At 36.1% G+C, this 22,443-nt stretch overlaps 1 protein-coding gene across 1 annotated transcript in view; it reads left to right on the top strand.

The window, feature by feature from the left end:
- cntnap3 (contactin associated protein family member 3) overlaps nucleotides 1-22,443 on the top strand; it is a 345,658-nt gene that overhangs the window by 78,246 nt on the left and 244,969 nt on the right. Inside the window, exon 2 of the mRNA XM_015338241.2 lies at nucleotides 8,977-9,087. Within this exon, the coding sequence (XP_015193727.2) occupies nucleotides 8,977-9,087 (111 nt within the window). The remainder of the gene's footprint in view (nucleotides 1-8,976; nucleotides 9,088-22,443) is intronic.

A 22,443-nucleotide genomic window follows, 5' to 3' on the forward strand; every position in this document is an offset into this window, starting at 1 on the left:
GTAGCTACCATTTTAATACAAAAGTTTTTGCTGGAGGTTTCATTTCTATGTTTTGATTTATTGACCACCTTTTCTCTCTGGATCAGAAAAATGTGGTGTTTTTTTTTCAAACACTTTTTTTTGTTTGAAACCTAATTTCCTTTCTTTCTTTTGAGCAACATCACATGTTTTCTTAATATGCTAATTTGTCATATTCTTAATTTGGTTCATGAAGCCATGATCAATCTGTTTAATAATCTTGCTGCCTGAACAAACAAATTATGCCCATAAAGCATGCAAGAAAAGAATTATTCATAACCACATCACATTGTCATGCATAGAAATGTATTACTCATAAACACTCCATATACAAAGTACATAGTATCTCTCAGCCAACACAAAAATACATTTTGAAAATCCCATCTTTCAGCAGTTTTGTTGTTAGTATGTTAAGTTATACTAAATCAATAATAACTTGCATTTTAATATATAAGGTTTTACGATTCTATTTGATTCTATAAAAATGTCAGTTGATTACAAAAATACCCTTATCGATTTATGTACCTGAAAATGGTAATAAATTATGTTAATCACATGAAACAGGTGAAACTGGTTATTTCCATTTAATTGGTAAATGTTAAGAAATAGCTACTACAACTTTTGATATTGGCAGCTCAAGTATAGTTTACCTTCAATTCATTTAATCATATTGCAAAGATTATAAACAATGTGAATTAGTTTCTTCTTAACCAAACTAAGATGTGTTAACATAAGAAAGTATGCAAATGAGTAAGGCATTCAAGCCATACTGTATAGCTGGTTTGATTTTAAGTAGCTAATTGAGTTGAGGATCTCACCCAGCTCTTCATGGGTGAAGAGCCATGGCTTCTCCTGTGAAATCATGTCTCTAATATATGCTCCAGATTCCCCAAGCATGGGAACATATGAAAGGTGATAAATGAGAGGAGGACATTTGGCTATCTGATAGTACGTAATGATTTTCATTTCTAAATAAAAAAGTTTTTATTTTTATTTTTAAATGGTCTATTTAAAATGGAACAGAAAATGTGTTGATCACAGAGTGTAGTTTTTAATCGCATGTGAGCCAGATACATGGACATTTCTCAGCATTGCACACATATAAAAGAATTACTTGAACATCCACAGATATCCATAATGAACACCATCTATAGCATAAGGGCCGTTCTTGCAGACAGCCTTCATCTAGATGCTATTATTTGCACCACTGTTTTGCAAGCAATCATTAAAATTACATTAAAATGTTTTAAGTGTTGCATACTGTACTGCAATGGCAAACTGAAATATTAACGATTTAAATGATCTAAATATAGTGCAGACTTTTATCAGCTACAATGCATCTTGAATCATTAAAATCTCTATTCAAAACTTTTATTTCAACTGGGCCTCTTTTTATAGTTTTTTTTACATATTTACTTTTAAATAATATATATTTTAAATATAATTTTATAATTACAATATAAAATAAAATGATCTGTTTTCTAATCACTATGAACAGTTATTAATAATTTTGTATACTATATGTAATTTAAAAAGCAATAATGCTGTTAGTTTTGTTGGTTATTGGAGGTGACTGTCGAGATGCCTCAAGAATCTAGGGGCAATGGGTTACACTTGACCTTCAGATGCAGCCATTCAAAACAAACAGGCGATACCGCTTGATGCGGTATAACGCAAGTTACGGTATTAATACCGTATGTTCTCGCATAGAACCGCATGATAACGCAGGTAAAATAATAGTATCTGGAATTTCCGCAAGGTGGAGCTAATAAAGCTCAACCTCTCATGTTTGAGCTGTCGTCATCAAAGTCTTTACCGAAGATATTACTAATAGTATTTATAATAAATGACCTTGGACAAGCTGTAAACTCAAAGTATTGCCCTGGTCCACATTCTTTTTTTTAATTGACTGTCTTTGTAAAAGTAACACCACAGCATTTCATTGATCCAATCACGCATTTGTTTCCAATCATGCAAAGTACAGTAATTTTTTTAGATTCTCCGATTCACCATGCCTTTCACATGCTCATAAAATATATTGATTTAGGAACATAAACATATTACTGTATGCAACACTGTACTGTATACAGTATGTATATGTATATTTAATGTCTTTACTGTGCCTGTTTAAGTATTGAATATTTATATGGAATTTTACCACTGAAGGGAAATCTTAGTAGCTGAGCATAAAAAGAATAGGAGCATAACGCATGTGAAGACCATAAACGATATTAATTTTGGAACATAAACAGTATGTAAACTGTATATGGCTGGTCTCGGTACTTTAAAGAAAAAATACATACCAGTATTCCATTTCTCCCTAAACATTTTAAGCATCGCAGTCTTTAACTAACATGTGAAATAACGTGTATAAAAAGTTGTAGGTTTGAGCTTTTCTGCGGAGTCAACAAGCATACTTTTAGAATTTGATTAATAGGGAATATAATATGGAATCGCGTATCTAAAGAAATTAATAACAATATAATTATATGAATGTACTGCAACACAAGAATAGTATACGCTGTACAATGTCTATTGATGTCATGTGATCTTGCGGGTGGTACTGTGGTCTAGGTGCCCGACTAATAAACCACAGGGTGGGTGTTCAAATCCAGCCGGCGTCATGACTTTTATTTTAACAAACATTTCTTTGAAAAAATAGAATAGCAATATTATGGACAATTAATTGACAATAAATATAGAAAAGCACATATTACATTTGGGAAATTTGGTTTCTGTCAAAGCGCAATAAAACCTATTACTTGATTCTTATGGACGCCCGGTCCCACCAGGGATTAAAAAAAAACATGCAATCCCATATTTAAAGAAATAATAGTATAACTATGTTCATGCACAAACAGTAACATTACATTATTAGTTTGGGTGTCTCCTCTTGCCAGAAAGCTCTAAATTGCATTTTGAGTGCGATTTTTGACTTTTTTTAAATTACAACCCATAAATAAAGCTGATACTTTTAAGAAATTAGATTGCTCATAAATCTAATCACTTATTGTACATAAACACAGCATAATTGCTCTCTGAAAATGCTCTTTTTCTTGTTTGTTTTGGAGACCTTGATCGAAATTTGAGATGTCAGAACGGATTTTCTGTGTATTTCTGTGTGCGTATTTCCTACATTGCTTAGTTTGTCGAGATTTTAACTTCATATTTAGGCTCAGAATTTCAAACTATAAATCGTACACTAATTGCTAGCAGTAAATACTGATGTTTTGCTCCCTCTTACCACAAAAATATATATGTATTGTAGCTGGAATGAACTTTTTTTCATACGTGTCTCTACCTACTGCGACTCGAACACGGAATGGTTAAAGATGGCGACAAGTCAGGCACCCAGAGGTGGGGGGGTGTGTCTTTCCGCCTCCATAACTGAAATGCCAAATAGGAGTGGCACAGCGCGGTTTTCATCACTCTCTGCGGGAGTGCTGGCTGTGATAAATTAAACCGGTTTCACAGGTATTTTCAAACTAGAAGGGGGCAAGTCTTCCAGCGATTGCAGATCAGATCAGATTCCCTTCTCCCCACAGAAAGACAGACAAATGTTTTCACTGCTTATTAGTCGCTATTCACTGCACGGCGAGCAGCTCCAATTTCAGGCGTAAGCGATAAATACTGTATATTTAGCTGAAAAGCTGTACAACGCAAGAATTTCGTTACCCTAGGAGGTTTTGTGAAAAAGCTAAAAAGCCAATTGCAATCGTTTTTATTTTTAAATACATTTTTGCAAAGTCATGTACCATAAAAGTGTGGTAATTAAAAACCATTAATACTTTCGCTTGGGTTTAAATAAAGTCGATGTTTTCTCTTTTGGCTAGACTTGACTATTTAGCCATGAGATATACAATAGATTGTCATTAAACGACCCTATGTTTATTAATCTTCCTTGTTATGCACAGTGGGAATGATAATGTTATGAGAATTAATTTAATCACAGAGTGCTCACAAGCTGATACCCTGGATTCTCTCCAGACACAGCTGTATGAGCTCCACCAGTCAGGACAGGAGGCTTTACTGTACACAGAGAGGGGCGGGAGGGGGAAACAAGCTGCCCAGCCATGTGGTTGAAGCTGATACCCTTGATTCTCTCCAGACACAGCTGTATGAGCTCCAACAGCCAGGACAGGAGGCTCTACTGTACACAGAGAGGGGCGGGAGGGGAGAACAAGCTGCCCAGCTGTGTGGAATGCTACAGAACCCTAAACAGACAATACATACTAGCCGAATATTTGACCAAGATATCCAGACACAGCTGGATGAGCTCCACCAGTCAGGACAGGCAAATAAGATACACTCTACAGACATTCACAACAGCGACATATCATAAAACATTTGCACATATTGTTAAATTATTACTTGTTTTTCAGGAAGTTAAAAAACACTTGAATTACTTATCCAGTCTCTCGAAATAAAATTATTTTTCAAGCAATGTAACTAACATCGGGCAATGTGTTTTTTTATCTAACACGGATATGTTAGATTTTATCTAGCAACTTTATCTTAAATCTTTTCAGTCAGTTCTTTTTTCTCTATTTGAATTGTGGTGATTCAAATAACTTGGGATAACAAGTGGTCTCAAAGTCACCGAGCTCACAGAGTTTCAACAACAGATGACAACTTCCTTAGTCATTCCTTAGTCTTCCTTAAATTGTAAGACGGGGTGGGGGGCACTCTGTAATGTGAGTTATGGGAGTTAGATTATGAATGAATAAAAACATTTTATTAAAAACACGTTTGCGTTTGTTTGGGAGCTATATTATGTATTTTTCATATATAAGATATAATGATGTGTTCCTCCTTACACATTGCAGGACTTTAAAAGCTATAAAAACAGGTTTTGATTTGTGTCTTTTTCACGTCTGGCGAGCCTTGTTTTGTCAAAGAACCAGAGATCATCTCGCTTTCAAAGGACACCACAGGCTTTGAAAAGGCCGCAAATGTATTAGCAAGGGTTAATTGCACTATGGACCGCACAAAGAAACGTAAAATAGTCTTCTTTAGGTGTGAGGGCAGGAGTGCATTACAGCAGGCATACACAGCAAATAACAGGAAAACAAAGAACAGGGCTGGTGAGACGAGTATCCAAACAGTGAGTGATCAGAAAAAGGAAACAATTGTTACACCTGCCTTTTCGACTCAATTTTGTTTTTTAACTTGCTAATGTTATGGAGGCGGAAAGACGCAAACCCCACCTCTGGGTGCCTGACTTGTCGCCATCTTTAACCATTCTGTGTTCTAGTCGTAGTAGGTAGAGACACGTTTTCAACCATGTCATTTTGTAAAAAAGGGAGATATGTGGACAAGCCAAAGCCCAAACATCCACTGAAGGTTCACGTCTGGGGGGTTATATCTAGAAGAGGCCCGGGACCACTTCTTATTTTCGAAGGAATTATGGATCGTGAATTCTTCGAGGAAGTCGTGGTCACACAGCATGCCGCCCCATATATCAGGGCGCACTTTGGATCAAGGCACCGTCTCTTTCAAGACAACGATCTGAAACACACAGCAGCAAGGGTGGGGCTTATACAGTGCCTTGCAAAAGTATTCGGCCCCCTTGAACTTTTCAACCTTTTGCCACATTTCAGGCTTCAAACATAAAGATATAATTTTTTTATTTTATGTGAAGAATCACCAACAAGTGGGACACAATTGTGAAGTGGAACGAAATCTATTGGATTTTTGAAACTTTTTTAACTAATAAAAAAATGAAAAGTGGGGCGTGCAAAATTATTCGGCCCCTTTACTTTCAGTGCAACAAACTCACTCCAGAAGTTCAGCGAGGATCTCTGAATGATCCAATGTTGTCCTAAATGACTGATGGTGATAAATAGAATCCACCTGTGTGTAATCAAGTCTCTGTATAAATGCACCTGCTCTGTGATAGTCTCAAGGTTCTGTTGAAAGCGCAGAGAGCATCATGAAGACCAAGGAACACACCAGGCAGGTCCGTAATACTGTTGTGGAGAAGTTTAAAGCCGGATTTGGATACAAAAAGATTTCCCAAGCTTCAAACATCCCAAGGAGCACTGTGCAAGCGATCATCTTGAAATGGAAGGAGTATCAGACCACTGCAAATCTACCAAGACCTGGCCATCCCTCTAAACTTTCAGCTCAGACAAGGAGAAGACTGATCAGAGATGCAGCCAAGAGGCCCATGATCACTCTGGATGAACTGCAGAGAACTACAGCTGAGGTGGGAGAGTCTGTCCATAGGACAACAATCAGTCTTACACTGCACAAATCTGGCCTTTATGGAAGAGTGGCAAGAAGAAAGCCATTTCTCAAAGATATCCATAAAAAGTCTCGTCTAAAGTTTGCCACAAGCCACCTGGGAGACACCCCAAACATGTGGAAGATGGTGCTCTGGTCAGATGAAACCAAAATCGAACTTTTTGGCCACAATGCAAAACGATATGTTTGGCGTAAAAGCAACACAGCTCATCACCCTCAACACACCATCCCCACTGTCAAACATGGTGGTGACAGCATCATGGTTTGGGCCTGCTTTTCTTCAGCAGGGACAGGGAAGATGGTTAAAATTGAGGGGAAGATGGATGCAGCCAAATACAGGACCATTCTGGATGAAAACCTGTTGGAGTCTGCAAAAGACCTGAAACTGGGACGGAGATTTATCTTCCAACAAGACAATGATCCCAAACATACAGCAAAATCTACAAAGGAATGGTTCACAAATAAACGTATCCAGGTGTTTGAATGGCCAAGTCAAAGTCCAGACCTGAATCCAATCGAGAATCTGTGGAAAGAGCTGAAAACTGCTGTTCACAAACGCTCTCCATCCAACCTCACTGAGCTCAAGCTGTTTTGCAAGGAAGAATGGGCAAGAATTTCAGTCTCTCGATGTGCAAAACTGATAGAGACATACCCCAAGCGACTTGCAGCTGTAATCGCAGCAAAAGTTGGCTCTACAAAGTATTAACGCAAGGGGGCCGAATAATTTTGCACGCCCCACTTTTCATTTTTTTATTAGTTAAAAAAGTTTCAAAAATCCAATAGATTTCGTTCCACTTCACAATTGTGTCCCACTTGTTGGTGATTCTTCACATAAAATAAAAAATTTATATCTTTATGTTTGAAGCCTGAAATGTGGCAAAAGGTTGAAAAGTTCAAGGGGTCCGAATACTTTCGCAAGGCACTGTAGCAGAAGGAGTGAAATGGGTGAAAACTCCAGCCGAATCCGCAGATTTAAATCCGATAGAGAAGGTTTGGCATTAGCTGAAAGACTATGTTCGGAAAACTGCTAAACCCAGCACAAAGCAAGAACTGATCAATGTGATCTACAATTTCTGGGAGGAAGAACTGACAGAAAAAAATTGCAAGAATTAACAGGCTGTTTCGTGTTCTTCCTAGGATTGTTGAGCGGGGCGGGGGGAATTCGGGAATGTGAGTCTGATTAAGAATGAATAAAAGCATTTTATTAAAAACACGTTTGCGTTTGTCTGGGTGCTGACAAAGTAAAAAACAATTACTTTTTGACAATGAAAAACTGTGTGTGTCTCTCTCTCTCTGCTGGTGTTTGTAATCGTTTTTATTTTTAAATACATTGGGTTTTTTTTTAGGCATTATGTAAGATTTGAATACTTAGTTGCAGTGTGGTGTTTTTCTGGATTGTCAGGACACAGGCCTTTGAGACGCGTTTATTATGTAGTGTGTTGTGTTGTTAGTGTTGTATCATTATTAATAAATCTTTGTTTAACCAATTGTGCCTGATGTATTACTCTTTTCACCAAAGCTGTGCCATAGAGCAAAGAACGCAGGTGATTCTTAACCCCCCCTCCCCCTCCCATTTGTTACATTATTATACAATATTGTGATGTATTTTATTTGGAGTTGTGGTAGCAATGTGGTAACAACATCCTATCTCAACAGTGTAATCTTTGTATTTAATGAGATTGTATGTCACTAGTATTCATACTGTATTGGTTATCGCAGAAAAAAACCCTAATGGGTTAATAAACATTTAATACTTTAAAGATTTGTCTAACAGCCACACATAGCTGTGTTATTGTAAGGATTCACTGCACAGCAAATTGCAATATTAAGAATATTTTGTTAATAAATATATTGTTTTGATTAATCACTCCATGAAATTAAGTGTTTTCTGAGAATTTCCATGAAGCATTAAAATCCCAATTAAAGGTCCCAATCAAGTTACAGACATGTCACATTTAAAAATAGTAGTTAGGCTTTGTATGTTTATATGTTCAGAGTTCTAGTCTGATGTTTAAAACAAATGTCATTAGGTTTGATGATGGCCTCATGCTGGGTGAAAGTGTAACTTACAGTTTGTCTATTGTTATACACATTATACATTATACATTTTGGTGTATAATAATAATATTTTATTATTGCAGATTCGCACTGCATTATTGACTAAATATTAGATTATTATCATAATCCTATTAAGTGCAATGATGTGTTTTAAAAGAGTAAATTATCCTGTATAGTTTTAATTGAATCTATTGGAGAGTTATTGTCACCATACTTTTCTATGTGTTCCTTGTAATTTAAATGTCATGCATATTATTTCTCTAGGATGTAAGTTACTATTTGTTGTTGTTTTCTTCTTAATGCAATGGTGATGGTTTAATGTGAACATCATGTTGCAAATGTATGGATTCAAGCTGTAGCAGAGGATATGCAGGAGGAGTTGTAATGCCTAATTATTGGTCAATAACATTCCAGTTTTCCTTTGTTTAAAAAATACATGTACTCCATTCTGCTTTTGATTGTTAATATCACGCAATGGTTGGCATTAAGGTCACTTCTGTTTTTTCTCATTAAAGAATTACTTCAAGAAAGTAACTAATATAGGACCTCTAGGCTGAGTTTGATATTTTGCAGAGACTGTTATATGTTGTTGTTTTTAGCTATGAAGATAAGAAAGGGCTCATTATCTAATTGTGATTTTATCTCTTTTGCCAGAAAACTGTGAAGGCCAGCTGGTATCAGTATTGCCTCAGACCTCATTTAACTGCTCTTCCCAGTTATCTAATAGTCACAGCCCTGGCTTTGCTAAGTTGAACAGAAGAGATGGTAAGTTAAAAATGTAATGTTTTCTTAAAGATAGTCTTACTTAAGTTGAAATATGTAGATGTTAGTGTCTTTTATTAATTTTGTTGAAAGCATTTGAGAACTGTGTTGTCCATTTAATAATAATAATAATAATAATAATAATAATAATAATAATAATAATAATAATAATAATAATAATTGCTTACACTTATATAGTGCTTTTCTGGGCACTCCACTCATTTAAATTAGTTGTATATATAATATACAATACTAATGTGATACATGTATATAATATAAAACTAATGTAATATGATATTTATGCATAATTTTGGTGTGTACTGAATTCAGAGGACTTGATGTAAGTTTTAGTCAGGTGATATCATGCTCTATAGAGCATATCTTTCATTATTTTCCAGCTAGTGGAAATGAGGACACAAATGTACTAGTGACTATTTTAAAATATTTGAAAAAATCAACTGTTTTACAGATAAACCATAAAGACAAAATAAATATATAAATCAAATAAAATTGTTATTCAAAACTATTTTATATGAAATAATAATCATAATCATCATCTCAGTATAAGTAACATTTTAATACTTCAATATTTCAAAAATATACTCTAAGCTGCACAAGTAGAATTTTTATAGCAATATAAAATACAATGTCCTCTAATTTCTTCATGCACCCAAATAAAATAAGAACAAAAATGCATTTAACAGAGTGACTTATGGTTTAGATAATGTGCCTTACTGAAAAAAAAATCTAAAAATGCTACTTAGAAGTGGAAAGGGGAAAGGGTGCAACAACACTCTTGATTCTTTAAACAAAAAAAAACATGGAATTAATTTAAAAAGAACCTCTCACTCTCACTTTCTCTTACTGTTAACCCCCTGGCTGTTTCCTTCCTTGACAAGTTTGCAGCTTGCTTATCCTGTCTCCTTCATATTCTGGGACTTTCACTCTACACTGTGTACTGTCTATCTCCCTTTGCCAACTTCTTCACACACTTTCTGAAGGGAGTGCATGTTTATGTACAGTAATATGCAGCTGGCAGTGATCACAGCAGTTAACAGTAACAGCTGTAACCACTCAGATAGCACGAGCTATGGCCTGGAATACTCCCTCACCTAAAATGGATCCTTGACCCATTTTGGCTTTGGCAAGAGAGGTGATCCCAGGCAGGAAGGCAGCATTGACAAGCACTTTCTGGCCTGTCCTGCGCCCTGTATAAGTGCCTGCAGGGAGAAATGTCACTGGGTCACACAATGTTTGGAATCCTTGAGCCAACTGAGTGGAGCTTGATTAGTAACCAGGGTAAATTGATGGCCCATCAAGTAGTATTGTAGGGCCTTAGTTTCCTTTTTAATCCTCTAGCTCTCTTTTTTGCGCTTAAGCAGTGCTTTCTTGGTGATATCTTACAGCAAGGGTAAGCTATTAGGCATTGCAGCCCACTACATTCTTGGACCACTCTCAGTCCTGTTCCATAGGCATCTGTCTGCAAGACAAAAGATTTGAAAAATCACTACGTAGGTCCTTAATTGTCTGGAAGGTGACTTGATCACTGCTTTTTTCACTGGACAATATCCGGAGTACACTTTTTGACTGGTTAGAGAGGGGGTTATTCTTGATAAATTTGGTATGAACCTTTGATAATATGTGTAAAGCCAAGTTATTCAAGTATCTTGTCCAACTGAGGCATGAGTTATGCATCCAACTTTGGCACTGTCGCATCAAAACGTAGTATCACGCAGTATCAGGCGGTGTAATGCGTTATTTGACGTCATACTGGAAAGTATCTGGAATCACCTTGTAAAACCGCCAGGAGAAGCCAATAAAGCTTAACCTCTCATGTACAATATTTGAGCTTTTAAATTTAAACTGTGTATTACAGCATGTTAATCATCAGTCATTAAAAAGTTGGTATATTTTATGAAAGCAAGATTGCTCAGTTGGGCATAAGTGCACAACCTACCTTTATTATAAATATCATAAATATTTTAATTATGCAGAAATATTTTATGCATCAGAGCCTTTACTAATAGTATCAATAATGAATGACTTTGGACAAGCTGTAAACTCAAAGTATTACGCTGGTCCACATTCTTTCTAACCATCATTTTAAACGAAAAGACTTTTATTTTTTTCATTGACAAACACCACAGCATTTCGTTGATCTAACTAACAAGGACAGGACATTAGCTAGCCAACATGATGAAGGAATACATGACTTTTTTGTTCATTTCTTTAGCACATTTGTACAAGCACAAATTATTATTTTACTATAACGGACATACAATCTCCCTTGCTTTTAACAGAGCGTTTCATAATTTCCAACAACAGAAATTATTTAAACTGTGACACTTATCATTCAACCAGAGTTCAATATATCACAAGGATCCTCAAGAGCACAACAAAGACTGTATTAAAAGATACTTGTATTGGATACATGAGAATCCAAGCTTTTTATCTATGCTTTTTTTTTATCTACGCTAAGAAGTAGTCTTTAAAATTTATCACACAGTAAAAAGTCAAATTTCTGTGGTGTCCGTATAGCAGAGATTATGGTACCGCTTCAGAAGGGTGTCAGCCAGTCAAATTCCAGGTCCGGAATTATCTGTTTTATAATCGAGAATATGTAATCACATATCTAAATAAATTAATAATGATATTAATTTAAGGATCTAAATATCTAAATCTATGTATCTATATAGCTGGTAGTATTACTGTATTTCACTTTCTTTTTAAACACGTTTTGTTAACACCCGAATCGCAGGTGGATTCTGTTTTTTGGTCTGTTATGGTCTGTAGTTCAAATCCTGCTTAACTGAAAATTTGACACAAGAAGAGTATTATTGGACAATGTTGTGAGGCTCTGGTGGAATTTCTCTGTAAACTGAAGAGTTATAGAGGAGACAGGTATCTCTTCTTTTGACACTTGTAAAAAAACATTCCAATGTTAATGCGACATGGAAGATAATGCTGTGTATTGGTCGTTAGTGAATAGATTTAATAATTTAATCTCTTTACTGTGCACATTTTAATCCGCTTAGTAATATATATTTGAATATTATATATATATATATTTGAATATTTATTTGGAATTTTACCACTAAAGGGAAATTTTAGAAGTTAAGCATAAAACGCAGAGGACCATAACAAAGGTCATAAAGGTCATAAATGATTTTAATTTAGGAACATAAACATATTATGTAAACTGTATGTTGCTGTTATTGGTATTTTAAAGAAAAAATACACACCAATACTCAATTTCTCCCTAAACATTTTAAGCACCTTACATGTGGTTGACCTTCTGACCATATTACTGTAATATCTGTATTGCTGTTTCAGTGTGTGTCACATGTCTTGCCTCGGTGGCATCATGGCTTAAACGACTGATTTACAGTACTGTATAGACATGAGGTCGGGTGTTCAAATCCAGCAATCGCTATGAGGTTTTCTTTTAACAGAAACACTTTTTTGAAAAACTAAAATAGCAAATATTATGGACACTACAGTATATTGACATTTTTTATATTTCAAAATAACACATGTTCATACTGTATGTACAGTACACAGTGGTACCGCAGGTTGAACTGTAGGGCGCAAATCCACCTGAGCCCAAAAGCCCCACATATTAATGTGCATTTGCCTGGTGCTGCGCGGTTTTCATCACTCTCTGCGGTAGTGCTGGCTGTGACTAATTAAACCGGTTTCACAGTTATTTTCAAAGTAGAAGGGGGCGAGTCTTCCAGCGAAAGACACCCCCCCCCTCCAAAACCCCTTTTTTTTGCTTATAGTAGCAGTACTTAAGTAAGTACAGACTTACGGTAGTACTTCTCGCGTTAAGAAAGCTAGGTGTTAGCATAAACTATTAGTAATCAATAATATTAAATTTAGCACTGTAATAAATTGTGCTAATAATAAATTCTATTCTACTCTGAGAATGTAGGAGGGAGGAAGAATGCCCGGTGTCTTTTCACTGATAAACTTGTGTCAAGCTGTCAACAAACACCAGCTGTCAAAAAAAAGTTTTTTTTTTTAAAGTCAATTGTGTGTCCATAATATTGCTATTTTGATATTGCTAATTGCTATTGCTACTGAGTGTAGCACAAACATTGTTTGTAAACAAACTGGTATTTTCAACCCCCAGCCACTGTTGTTTCATCAGTTGTTATCCTGTAAAGCACTTTGAGGAGCCACCTTTTAGGGCGCTATATAAAATAAAGTTTATTATTATTATTATTATTATTATTATTATTATTATTATTATTAATATTGATCATATTTTTCTTCCCAGAACTTATAAATTGTTGTTGTTATTGTTGTTGTTATCCTGTAAAGCGCTTTGAAAAGCATACTGTCCAGCTTCTCAAGTGCATTCTCTTGTAAAATAATAAGTAGAGCTTTGGGGTTATTAGTGCTCCACTTACAGCAACCCAATGTAAATAAATTTTGTCTCCAAATCCACCACACTTGTATGAAACATAGCCCTGCCAAACGATGCAAATTCCGCTGCAATGGTTGTGTGCAGGAATTATTCAGTATGGCATCTCCATGTTCAAGTAAACACTGCTCTATGTGCAGATGCAAATGCATTTAAAAAAAGTTTTTTTTTTAAAAGCCACCTTTAAAAGTTTATTATTATTATTATTGATATTGATGATGTTCTTCCTCCCAGGACTTGTTAAATTGTTGTTGTTATTGTTGTTATCCCGTAAAGCACTTTGAGAAGCATACTGCACTTTGAAAGGTAGTCTTATAATCACTTGTTGTTAGAATATCACCCAAGAGGATCTTCCCCCCAAGAGGATATAGAGGATATCCCCCAAGAGATATCCAGGTAACAGTGAAACAGGCGTACAGTCTGGGGAGATCGCCCATTTTCCATTTAAATAGTTCCCTGGTTCTGCACCCCTTGGTGTTTCTCTCTCTCTCTCTCTCTCTCTCTCTCTCTTGGGCCCGCACTCTTGGCGGGCTTATCTTGTGTCTCTCTCTCATCTGGGCGCAGGAGTGCTGCTGGCGGGTGGTGACGGAGAACAAATAAAGCGCAGTTTTTAACTCCACAAGCTTCTCAACGATCCCAAATTCATTACATTGGTGTCAGAGTGGGAGGATGGTCAGTGAACGGCTGATGATGTTGGACTCAGAGAACCACCGGTTCCCCCAGCCCCGGGGACTCCGGATGCTCACATTTATTTGAACATTTCCATCGATTGTACAAGCACTGAAAAACTGTTCAATCCCTAGTTCATCTGGCATTTTCTTTTACTATAACAGATATAAAAACTCCCTTGCTTTTAACAGAGCGTTTTTAATGGAGCTTTTACTGGCCGATTATCATTATTATCAATATTATTAATAATGATATTAATTAAAGGGTCTGAATATCTAAACATATGTATCTATATAGCAGGTAGTATCACTGTATTCCACATTCTTTGTAAACACGGAAAAACAGATTCGCAACGCGACGCTGTGTCACTGTGTAAAGAAAAACGGTTTGAACACCCTATATTGTAATAAGCTGCTGAGCTAAGAATAGGAATGTTCCTGCTGTCAGAGGGGGTGGAAAGTGCCCGCGGTCATTTAATTAGTATTACAATTCACACTGATTCCCTTGCAAAAATATGGACATAAGAATATTCGTGCATGGTCAAACAATGGCATTAAGCACTAAAAATTAATATGGTTGATAATAGTAAACTGTAACATGCTGTAACAAGATTGGCTAAACTGGGAAGAAAATGCTTTCAGAGAAAATGTTTCAGGTGTGAAGAACATAGATCTCCAATGCAATTTCAACCAAACCTGTTCCCACACACCCTGCCCCCACTGCCATTAGAGTATAAACAAAGCACTGAAATATTTCGAGCTATTGATTAGGTATTTCCGTCAACACCTTCCAGCACCACTCCCGTCAATGAGAGAGAGACACAAGACAAGCCTGCCAGCCTGAGGGAGAGCGAGAGAAACACCAAGGGGTGCGGAACCAGGGAACTATTTACATGGAAAACGGGCGATCTCCCCAGACTGTCCGCCCATTTCACTTTTACCTGGATACCTCTTTATTTAGAACTCACTCTCCCCCCTGCCTGTCTGACTTCTTTTAATCCTTCTGTACCCGGATTGCAGCGGGTAAGATGTTTTTCCAAGAAAAAAAGATAAATTAAAAAAAGAGAAATCTCACCAGAGCCTCTTCTCTTCTTGTGTCTAATTTTTAGTTTGGAAGGATTCAAGCAAGATTTTAGATTAAAGGCAGTGACCTTAATCAAGCCCAAATCATAATTGAACCCATTCAGAGCCTACATTACATTTTAGCATTTCATTCTGAGCAGAAGACCCTCACACATGAAGAAGGCTTGCGTTTTCTCTCTTCTCTTTTAAGAATGTGTACAATGCTGTAATACAATTTAAAATAATTAAAAGTTTAAACAGTATCAACTAAACTCCATAAATATAAATATCGAGTGGTATTAAATAAATACAGCTTTTTAGCATAGATTACACTTTTCTAAAATGTATTTAAAAAAAAAAAATGATTACAATCTAATCTTTTCACGTTTGATCCCGAAATCCCCCCAAAAAATCTAAACGGGGAGAAAGCTATGCTGAAATTTTATTAAGATACTTAGAAGACAAAGATAACAATTTTTGTTCCATTTTTCTGATTGTAAATAAAAAAATACATTTAATTAAACACACGTTTGTGATTTAAATCAAAATGGGGGTAACGGGGACTCTCTCTCTCTTATTATCAACACTAGTTCAATTCTCAGATACTGTAGTTCGGCATTCAGGTAGATTGCCAGGCAAAATAAAAACAGGTTTCAATAGTTAATAACCACTTTTTTTGCGCTAAACATGGGTGATTTTTCTTCCACCTGGTCAGTTTAGAAATCTGTGTACGCTGTAAGGTTTTTACTTCTTAATTAAACTTTTAAAATACGCTTTTCGAATAGAAGTAACATATGTTGTTGTCTTCCTGGTATGTAGAACAGATCAGCAGGTCTTTTTTCCCCAATCTGAGAGGTGTCAGATGTCATCATTCTGAAGCCGAACCGTAATCTCTGGTATAGGGACACCCTAGAAATTGTGTCGCATTTTCATTTTAGGAAATAATAAAACGCTCGGTTAAAAGCAAGGGAGATTTTCCGTTATAGTGGACATAAAAACAAGAGTTTGCCCAATTTTTACACAAATTGCCTGCATTATATCCTAGAAGACACAGCCAGTGGGAGCATAAAAGAAAATGCAGATGAACTAGGGATTGGAAAGTTTCCAAGTGCTTGTACAATCGATGGAAATGTTCAAATAAATGTGCAAAAGAAATTAAAAAATCATTTATTCCTTTATTATATTGGCTAGCTAATGTTCTCTCTTTGCTAGTTACCTGTGGCTGTGTTTCTGCGTTGCGTAGCAACGAGTGACTATATTCTCAGGCGGAGGAACGTAAACAGCTTAATTTTCTTGTTTTAATTTTTTAAAATTAAAATTCACTCTATACAGCAATCGCATATTTGGGGACTGTTTCATAAAACTTTGATGCTTAAAATGTTTAGGGAGAAATGGAAGACTGGTGTGTATTTTTTCTTTAAACTACCAAGACCAGCCATATACAGTTTAGTTTACATACAGTAATATGTTTATTTTCCTAACTTAATATCGTTTATGACCCTCAGATGCGTTATGCTCCTCTTCTTTTTATGCTCAGCTACTAAAATGTCCCTTTAGTGGTAAAATTTAATATAAATATTCAATACTAAGTGGATTAAAATGTGCACAGTAAAGAGATTAAATGATTAAATCATTTTACTACCGAACAATGCACCACGAGTGCCCCTGTCAGTCATTTTGGCAAGCCAATCACTTACCGCGGTAGACTGCAGTGGCTTGTGGGTAGTTGCGTGCAGTATGCGTTTCTACTGTGCATTTTGAATGGCTGCATCTATAGCATTGACATAGAAAATTACATAAGAAAAGTGATCACAAGTTTTGGATACAGGAGCAGGGTAGCAGCAATACTTTTAACCAGCATTTAGATAGCAGTCACATTATTTTGAGTTCAGTGCAAAACAGAGTTTAGGAGTCTTATGGCTGTGGTTTAAAAGCTCCCAATCCCATTGTCTCCCAGCTGTCTCCACCACCTTCTGTAATATTTACGTTCATGAGCTGAGCAATTGTCATACCAAACTATAACGCATCCTCTGAGAATACATTCTACATTGCAGCTGTAGAAATTTGTGCGTTGTTGTGAAACATCATATTTCCTCACTCTCCTCAGGAAGTAGAGGCACTGGTATGCTCCTGTGATTACTTTGTCTACGTGATGGGACCAGGTCAGGTTTTTGGTGGCCTGGTTCCCAGGAACCAGAAGCTCCTGACTATCTCTCTACAGCAGCCCTGCTGATGTAGATGGGGGGCACCTCACTGCTTCCTGAAGAGAGCGAGAGAGTCTTTATTATCCCCGAGGGGGCAATTTGTTTTACAGCAGCAGTGTTGATGTACAGATGGACAAACAAAACATGACAACTACCAACATATATATATATACATATGTGCATAGAAAATAAGGAAAAGTAAGTGTAAGTAAAAAGTAAGTATATAGCTACAGGTATGAATGAGAACTTAAATCTATTGGTTTTGCAGTTGGGGAGTCAGTATCTGTGTTCTGATTGGATACGGGATTGTCACAGATGGATTTTGCTTTACCCACATGAATTATAGATGGTGGAGAGGGTTTGAAGATCACCACCAAAGACCTTCTGACATACAGTATATTCATAAGGCAGCCCAGGTCTTGCCCCTCAGATTCAGGTTGCCAAACCATCAGATCAGGGTAAAAGCTAAAACAGATTCATGAAAAGACCAATAGAACAAAATCATCTATTCTGATGTCTGTTTTTTTGCTTGTCTTGGGCTGCTGTAACACATCAATTTCCCTTCGGGATCAATAAAGTCTTATCTATCCATCATGTATTTGGTCTTTGACATATTTAGCTTAAGGAAGTTTTGTTTACACCAAGTGGCAAACTCATCAACAATGGGTCCATGACTCCACTCATTTGCTTGCAGTAGGCTAACAATGACAAAGTTATCTGCACATTTGCATATGTGTCTTGAATGGTGATAGCTCTTGCAGTCATTCGTATATACAGATGCAGCCATTCAAAATACGCCGGCGATACCGCATTATTTTCCGGTACGCTGTACGCAGTCTACCGCAAGTTACCGGTAAATACCACTAGTTACCGTAAATTCTCCTATAATACGACAAGCAAAATAATAGTATCCGGAATTTCCGCAAGGTGGAGCTAATAAAGCTCAACCTCTCATGTTTGAGCTGTGGCCATCAAAGTCTTTAACGAAGATATTACTAATAGTATTAATAATGAATGACCTTGGACAAGCTGTAAGTGTTAACTCAAAGTATTGCCCTGGTCAACATTCTTTTTTTCATTGACCGTCTTTGTAAAAGTAACACCACAGCATATTGCAATCACACATTTGTTTCCAGTCATGCAAAGTACAGTAATTTTTGAGAATCAATTCACCATGCCTTTCACATGCTCATAAAAGAGATTGATTTAGGAACATAAACATATTACCGTATGAAAACTGTACTGTATACAGTATGTATATGTATATTTAATGTCTTAACTGTGCCCGTTTAAGTATTGAATAGTCATATCTAATTTTACCACTGAAGGGAAATCTTAGTAGCTGAGCATAAAAAGAATAGGAGCATACTGCAACGCGTGTGAAGGCCATAAACGATATTAATTTTGGAACATAAACATACAGTGGATGGCTGGTCTCGGTACTTTTATTAATTTATTAAGCCCACCTACCCATTAAGAGGCACAAACAAAAAGACATTGTATTTCTCCCCCTTTTAAAAAAAATGATGTTAGATTTTTACACATATATTTAGTAATTTTATTTTATTTTACAAAGATGTTGACAATTTTTTATTTTTTTCAAATTGTTTGCACATTCAAATAATTTCATTAAAATGTGTTGTCAAGTATTTTTACTATTTTGATGAGGCCTATTAGTTTTGAAAATGATTAAAAATAATAAAAAACATTTTGTGTCCATATCAGAATATATGTTTTGCTAAGTAAAATAACAAGAAAGTCAATACTTGGTATTGCCAGCACAGAAGGAGAAATTCACGACTATAATGTATATTGTTTGTTGGCCCAAAGCCAACTCAGGAAAACTCTTGCATATCAGCAAAAATAGTCTGGAAAATGTGTATAAAACATCCAAAGCAACATTTTTATAAATAAAACTTTTTATGTACTAACCATGAGTAAAAACAAAAGTTAAACAGATAATCTAAACAGACTTAAACCAACAAGATCTGTTTAATCATTATTTATGATCAGTCTTAAAATTGTGGTGTCGTCAGCAAACTGAAGATGGAATTGGAGCTGTGTCTAGGCATGGGTGAACAGGGAGTAGAACAGGGGACTGAGCACACAGTCCCAGGTTGCTCCTGTGTTGAGAATCAGAGTAGAGGAGATTATGTTGCCTATTCTTACAGAAGCGGTCTACCCATCAGGAAGTGCAGGATCCAGTACTAGAGAACAGTATTAAGGCCCAGGCCCAAGAGCTTGGTGACCAACTTGGATAGGATTATGGTATTAAAATCTAAACTATAATTTATGAATAGCAATCTGTCATAAGTGTTCGTATTGTCAAGATGACCCAAAGCACTGTATAGTGTAAGGGAGATGACATCAGCTTGCAACTGCAGCCTTTTCTCAGTTTCTTCCCTAATTACTTGCTATTTGTTATGTGGCAGATGTTAGGGTTTGACCCATAACTAAATATCTGGAGCTTGTGAATATTGTGGCTGATGAGGATTGTACATCCTGGCCACTCCAAAGAAACTTGTCTGAGCTATCTTAAAACAGACTCCACCTAAAGTTTCTGAACTACTGTTGGGTTTGTCACAATCCCAGCAGGAGTTATAGGTGAGCCTACTATCCTCAAATAGGCAGACATAAGAGTCAGCCCGCTCTCATCTTCTCATCTAGCGTTAAAAAAATAGCTGTGATGTTTTGTTTTTCATGATGCCAGTCAGGGGGACAAACCTCATTATCCATGTTTCCCAAACACTGCATGACTTCAAAGGCCCTCGCCATCATGATAACAACTTGGAAGAATATGTTGGGGGGTAACACCAGCACCTGATCCCCTGCTGAAAATGATCAGAGCTGGGCTACCCTGTTGTACAGACAAACATATCATTCCTGGGCCTTAAATAGATTTTTCTGAGACATACATGTCATCACATTCATTAAGGTCTACATCCTGTGTTGTCTCTGTGTCTTAAACGCTAGTTAAAACATTATTTTTTTCCAGAATTGATTACAGCAATGCTCTGCTCCCTGTGGTATCTTAATCCACACTGAGTAAACTTCAATGCGCCAGCCAGAATCCTGACCACATCACATGCAAGTGATTATATTAGTTCTGTCCTTGGGCATCTGCACTGGTTTCCTATCAGGTCAACTTTAAAATCCTCATGCTCACTTACAAGGCTTTACATGGTTTGGAACCTTATTACCTATCTGACTTATCTTTCTAGTTCCTCGGCCTTGTTCAGTCAGCCTTTTACTTAATTGGTTCTGTGTCTGCCCCTTGAATCTTCTTACCCTTGTTTTTAATTGTGCTTATTTTATTACAGGGTACTGAGATTTAAAGATTTGTTCATTTGAACCCTGAAACCCTACAAATCAATTGATTGTTAGAAACATTATGCCACATGGATATTGTGGTTGAATGGATACATAGTTGATTGAAGTGTAGTTAACTGCAGTTCTACAGTACTAACATTCTGCATCCAGCAAATACAACACACTAAATTTGTGGCAAGAAAAAAAAGCTTTGTTTACTATACACTTTCATTGTTTTTATTTTTGCCTTTTATCATGGCCATAGACTGACTTGATTTAAAACATGATCATTAAAAAATTATCACTTTGGTTTTGGTCCTGACAAATTAGTGTTGACCACATTATGTGCTATACAGTGTTTTTTTTTAGTTAAAATGAGAATTACCCCACATTATGTGAACAGTATAATTATTATTAAGTACCATCAAATAATTTTAATGTAGAAATCTTTTATACGTATGTCTTATTTCTGATTTAATAATAAATAATAAAAAGTTATTATTTCTGAGATGTACTAACCATCTAATAACAGTTTTGGGAAAAAATAAATGAGTTAAGCACACCTACAGTATGTAAAATATTTTAATACTAGCAATCACATTCTTGTGCTATGTCCTGTATAATATTTGAGGTACAGTGTATACACAGGGATTCTAAGTATGTTTAATAACTTATTAAATTTTCACAGCTGTTGAATAGCAGTTTCATAATTGTGCTTTTTACTGTACATTTACTACTGCACCGAGTACAGTATTGAAAAAACAATAATTTCTAGCAGTTGCTTTACTATACATAATAAAAAAGCAATGTCATTTAAAAAAAAAGTTTACAGTGGAAATCCTCAGGTGGTATGTTGTAATAGTGTTTCTGTTTTTTAAAGTTGCTAACCTTTATAGTTTCAGCCTGAAGCAAATTTGATTTTTTCGTTTCATTTAAGCACTGGCTCAACGTAAATCTGAGACATAAAAATAAATTTGAATCTGACAAAATTAAAATGTAAAAAATAAAATGTAGTATTTTTCTCTATTTGGGATAAAAGCATTCAGTTATATCAATTCCATTTTTTTTTCTCATCTGAAAACATACTGGGTGTAATTTAATTTCACTCCAGGAGTTAAGTTTTAGATCACTGCTGGATGGTGACTTAACATGAGAGATCGGCCTGGTGACACAGCTAAATGACCAGGCACAGACAGAATAACAAAATCTTGATTTGGTTGAGACCAGATATATTTTTTTGTTGCTTATGCCTTTTAAATTTGTCATTGTTTAAATGCACCACAAGAGTGACAAGCCTCTTATGCCCATCTATTCATTTTTTAATCACTTTATTCAAAACTTTATTTTATGGGGTAGCTGGAGCCTATCCTAGCAAGCAGCAGGTGTGTGGCAGGATACACCCTGAACAGGACACCAGTCCATTGCAGGGCACACAAAGACACAGACAGTCACACACACACTCACACCAGGGACAATATTCACAAAAGCCAATTAACTTACCGCTTTGGCTTTGGACTGCGGGAGGAAACTGGTGCACCTGGACGAAACCCACACAAATAAAACCAAGTGAGAACATACAAACTCTGTGCAGATAGCACCCCAGGAATTGAATACAGTGCCTCAACACAGTGAGGCAGCATTGCTTTTTTTTATTTTATAGGAATATTCTTGGTCATCATAGTCATGC

This window comes from Lepisosteus oculatus, chromosome 3 (genome assembly GCF_040954835.1).
Source record: "Lepisosteus oculatus isolate fLepOcu1 chromosome 3, fLepOcu1.hap2, whole genome shotgun sequence".
In the NCBI taxonomy this organism is placed as follows: Eukaryota; Metazoa; Chordata; class Actinopteri; order Semionotiformes; family Lepisosteidae; genus Lepisosteus; species Lepisosteus oculatus.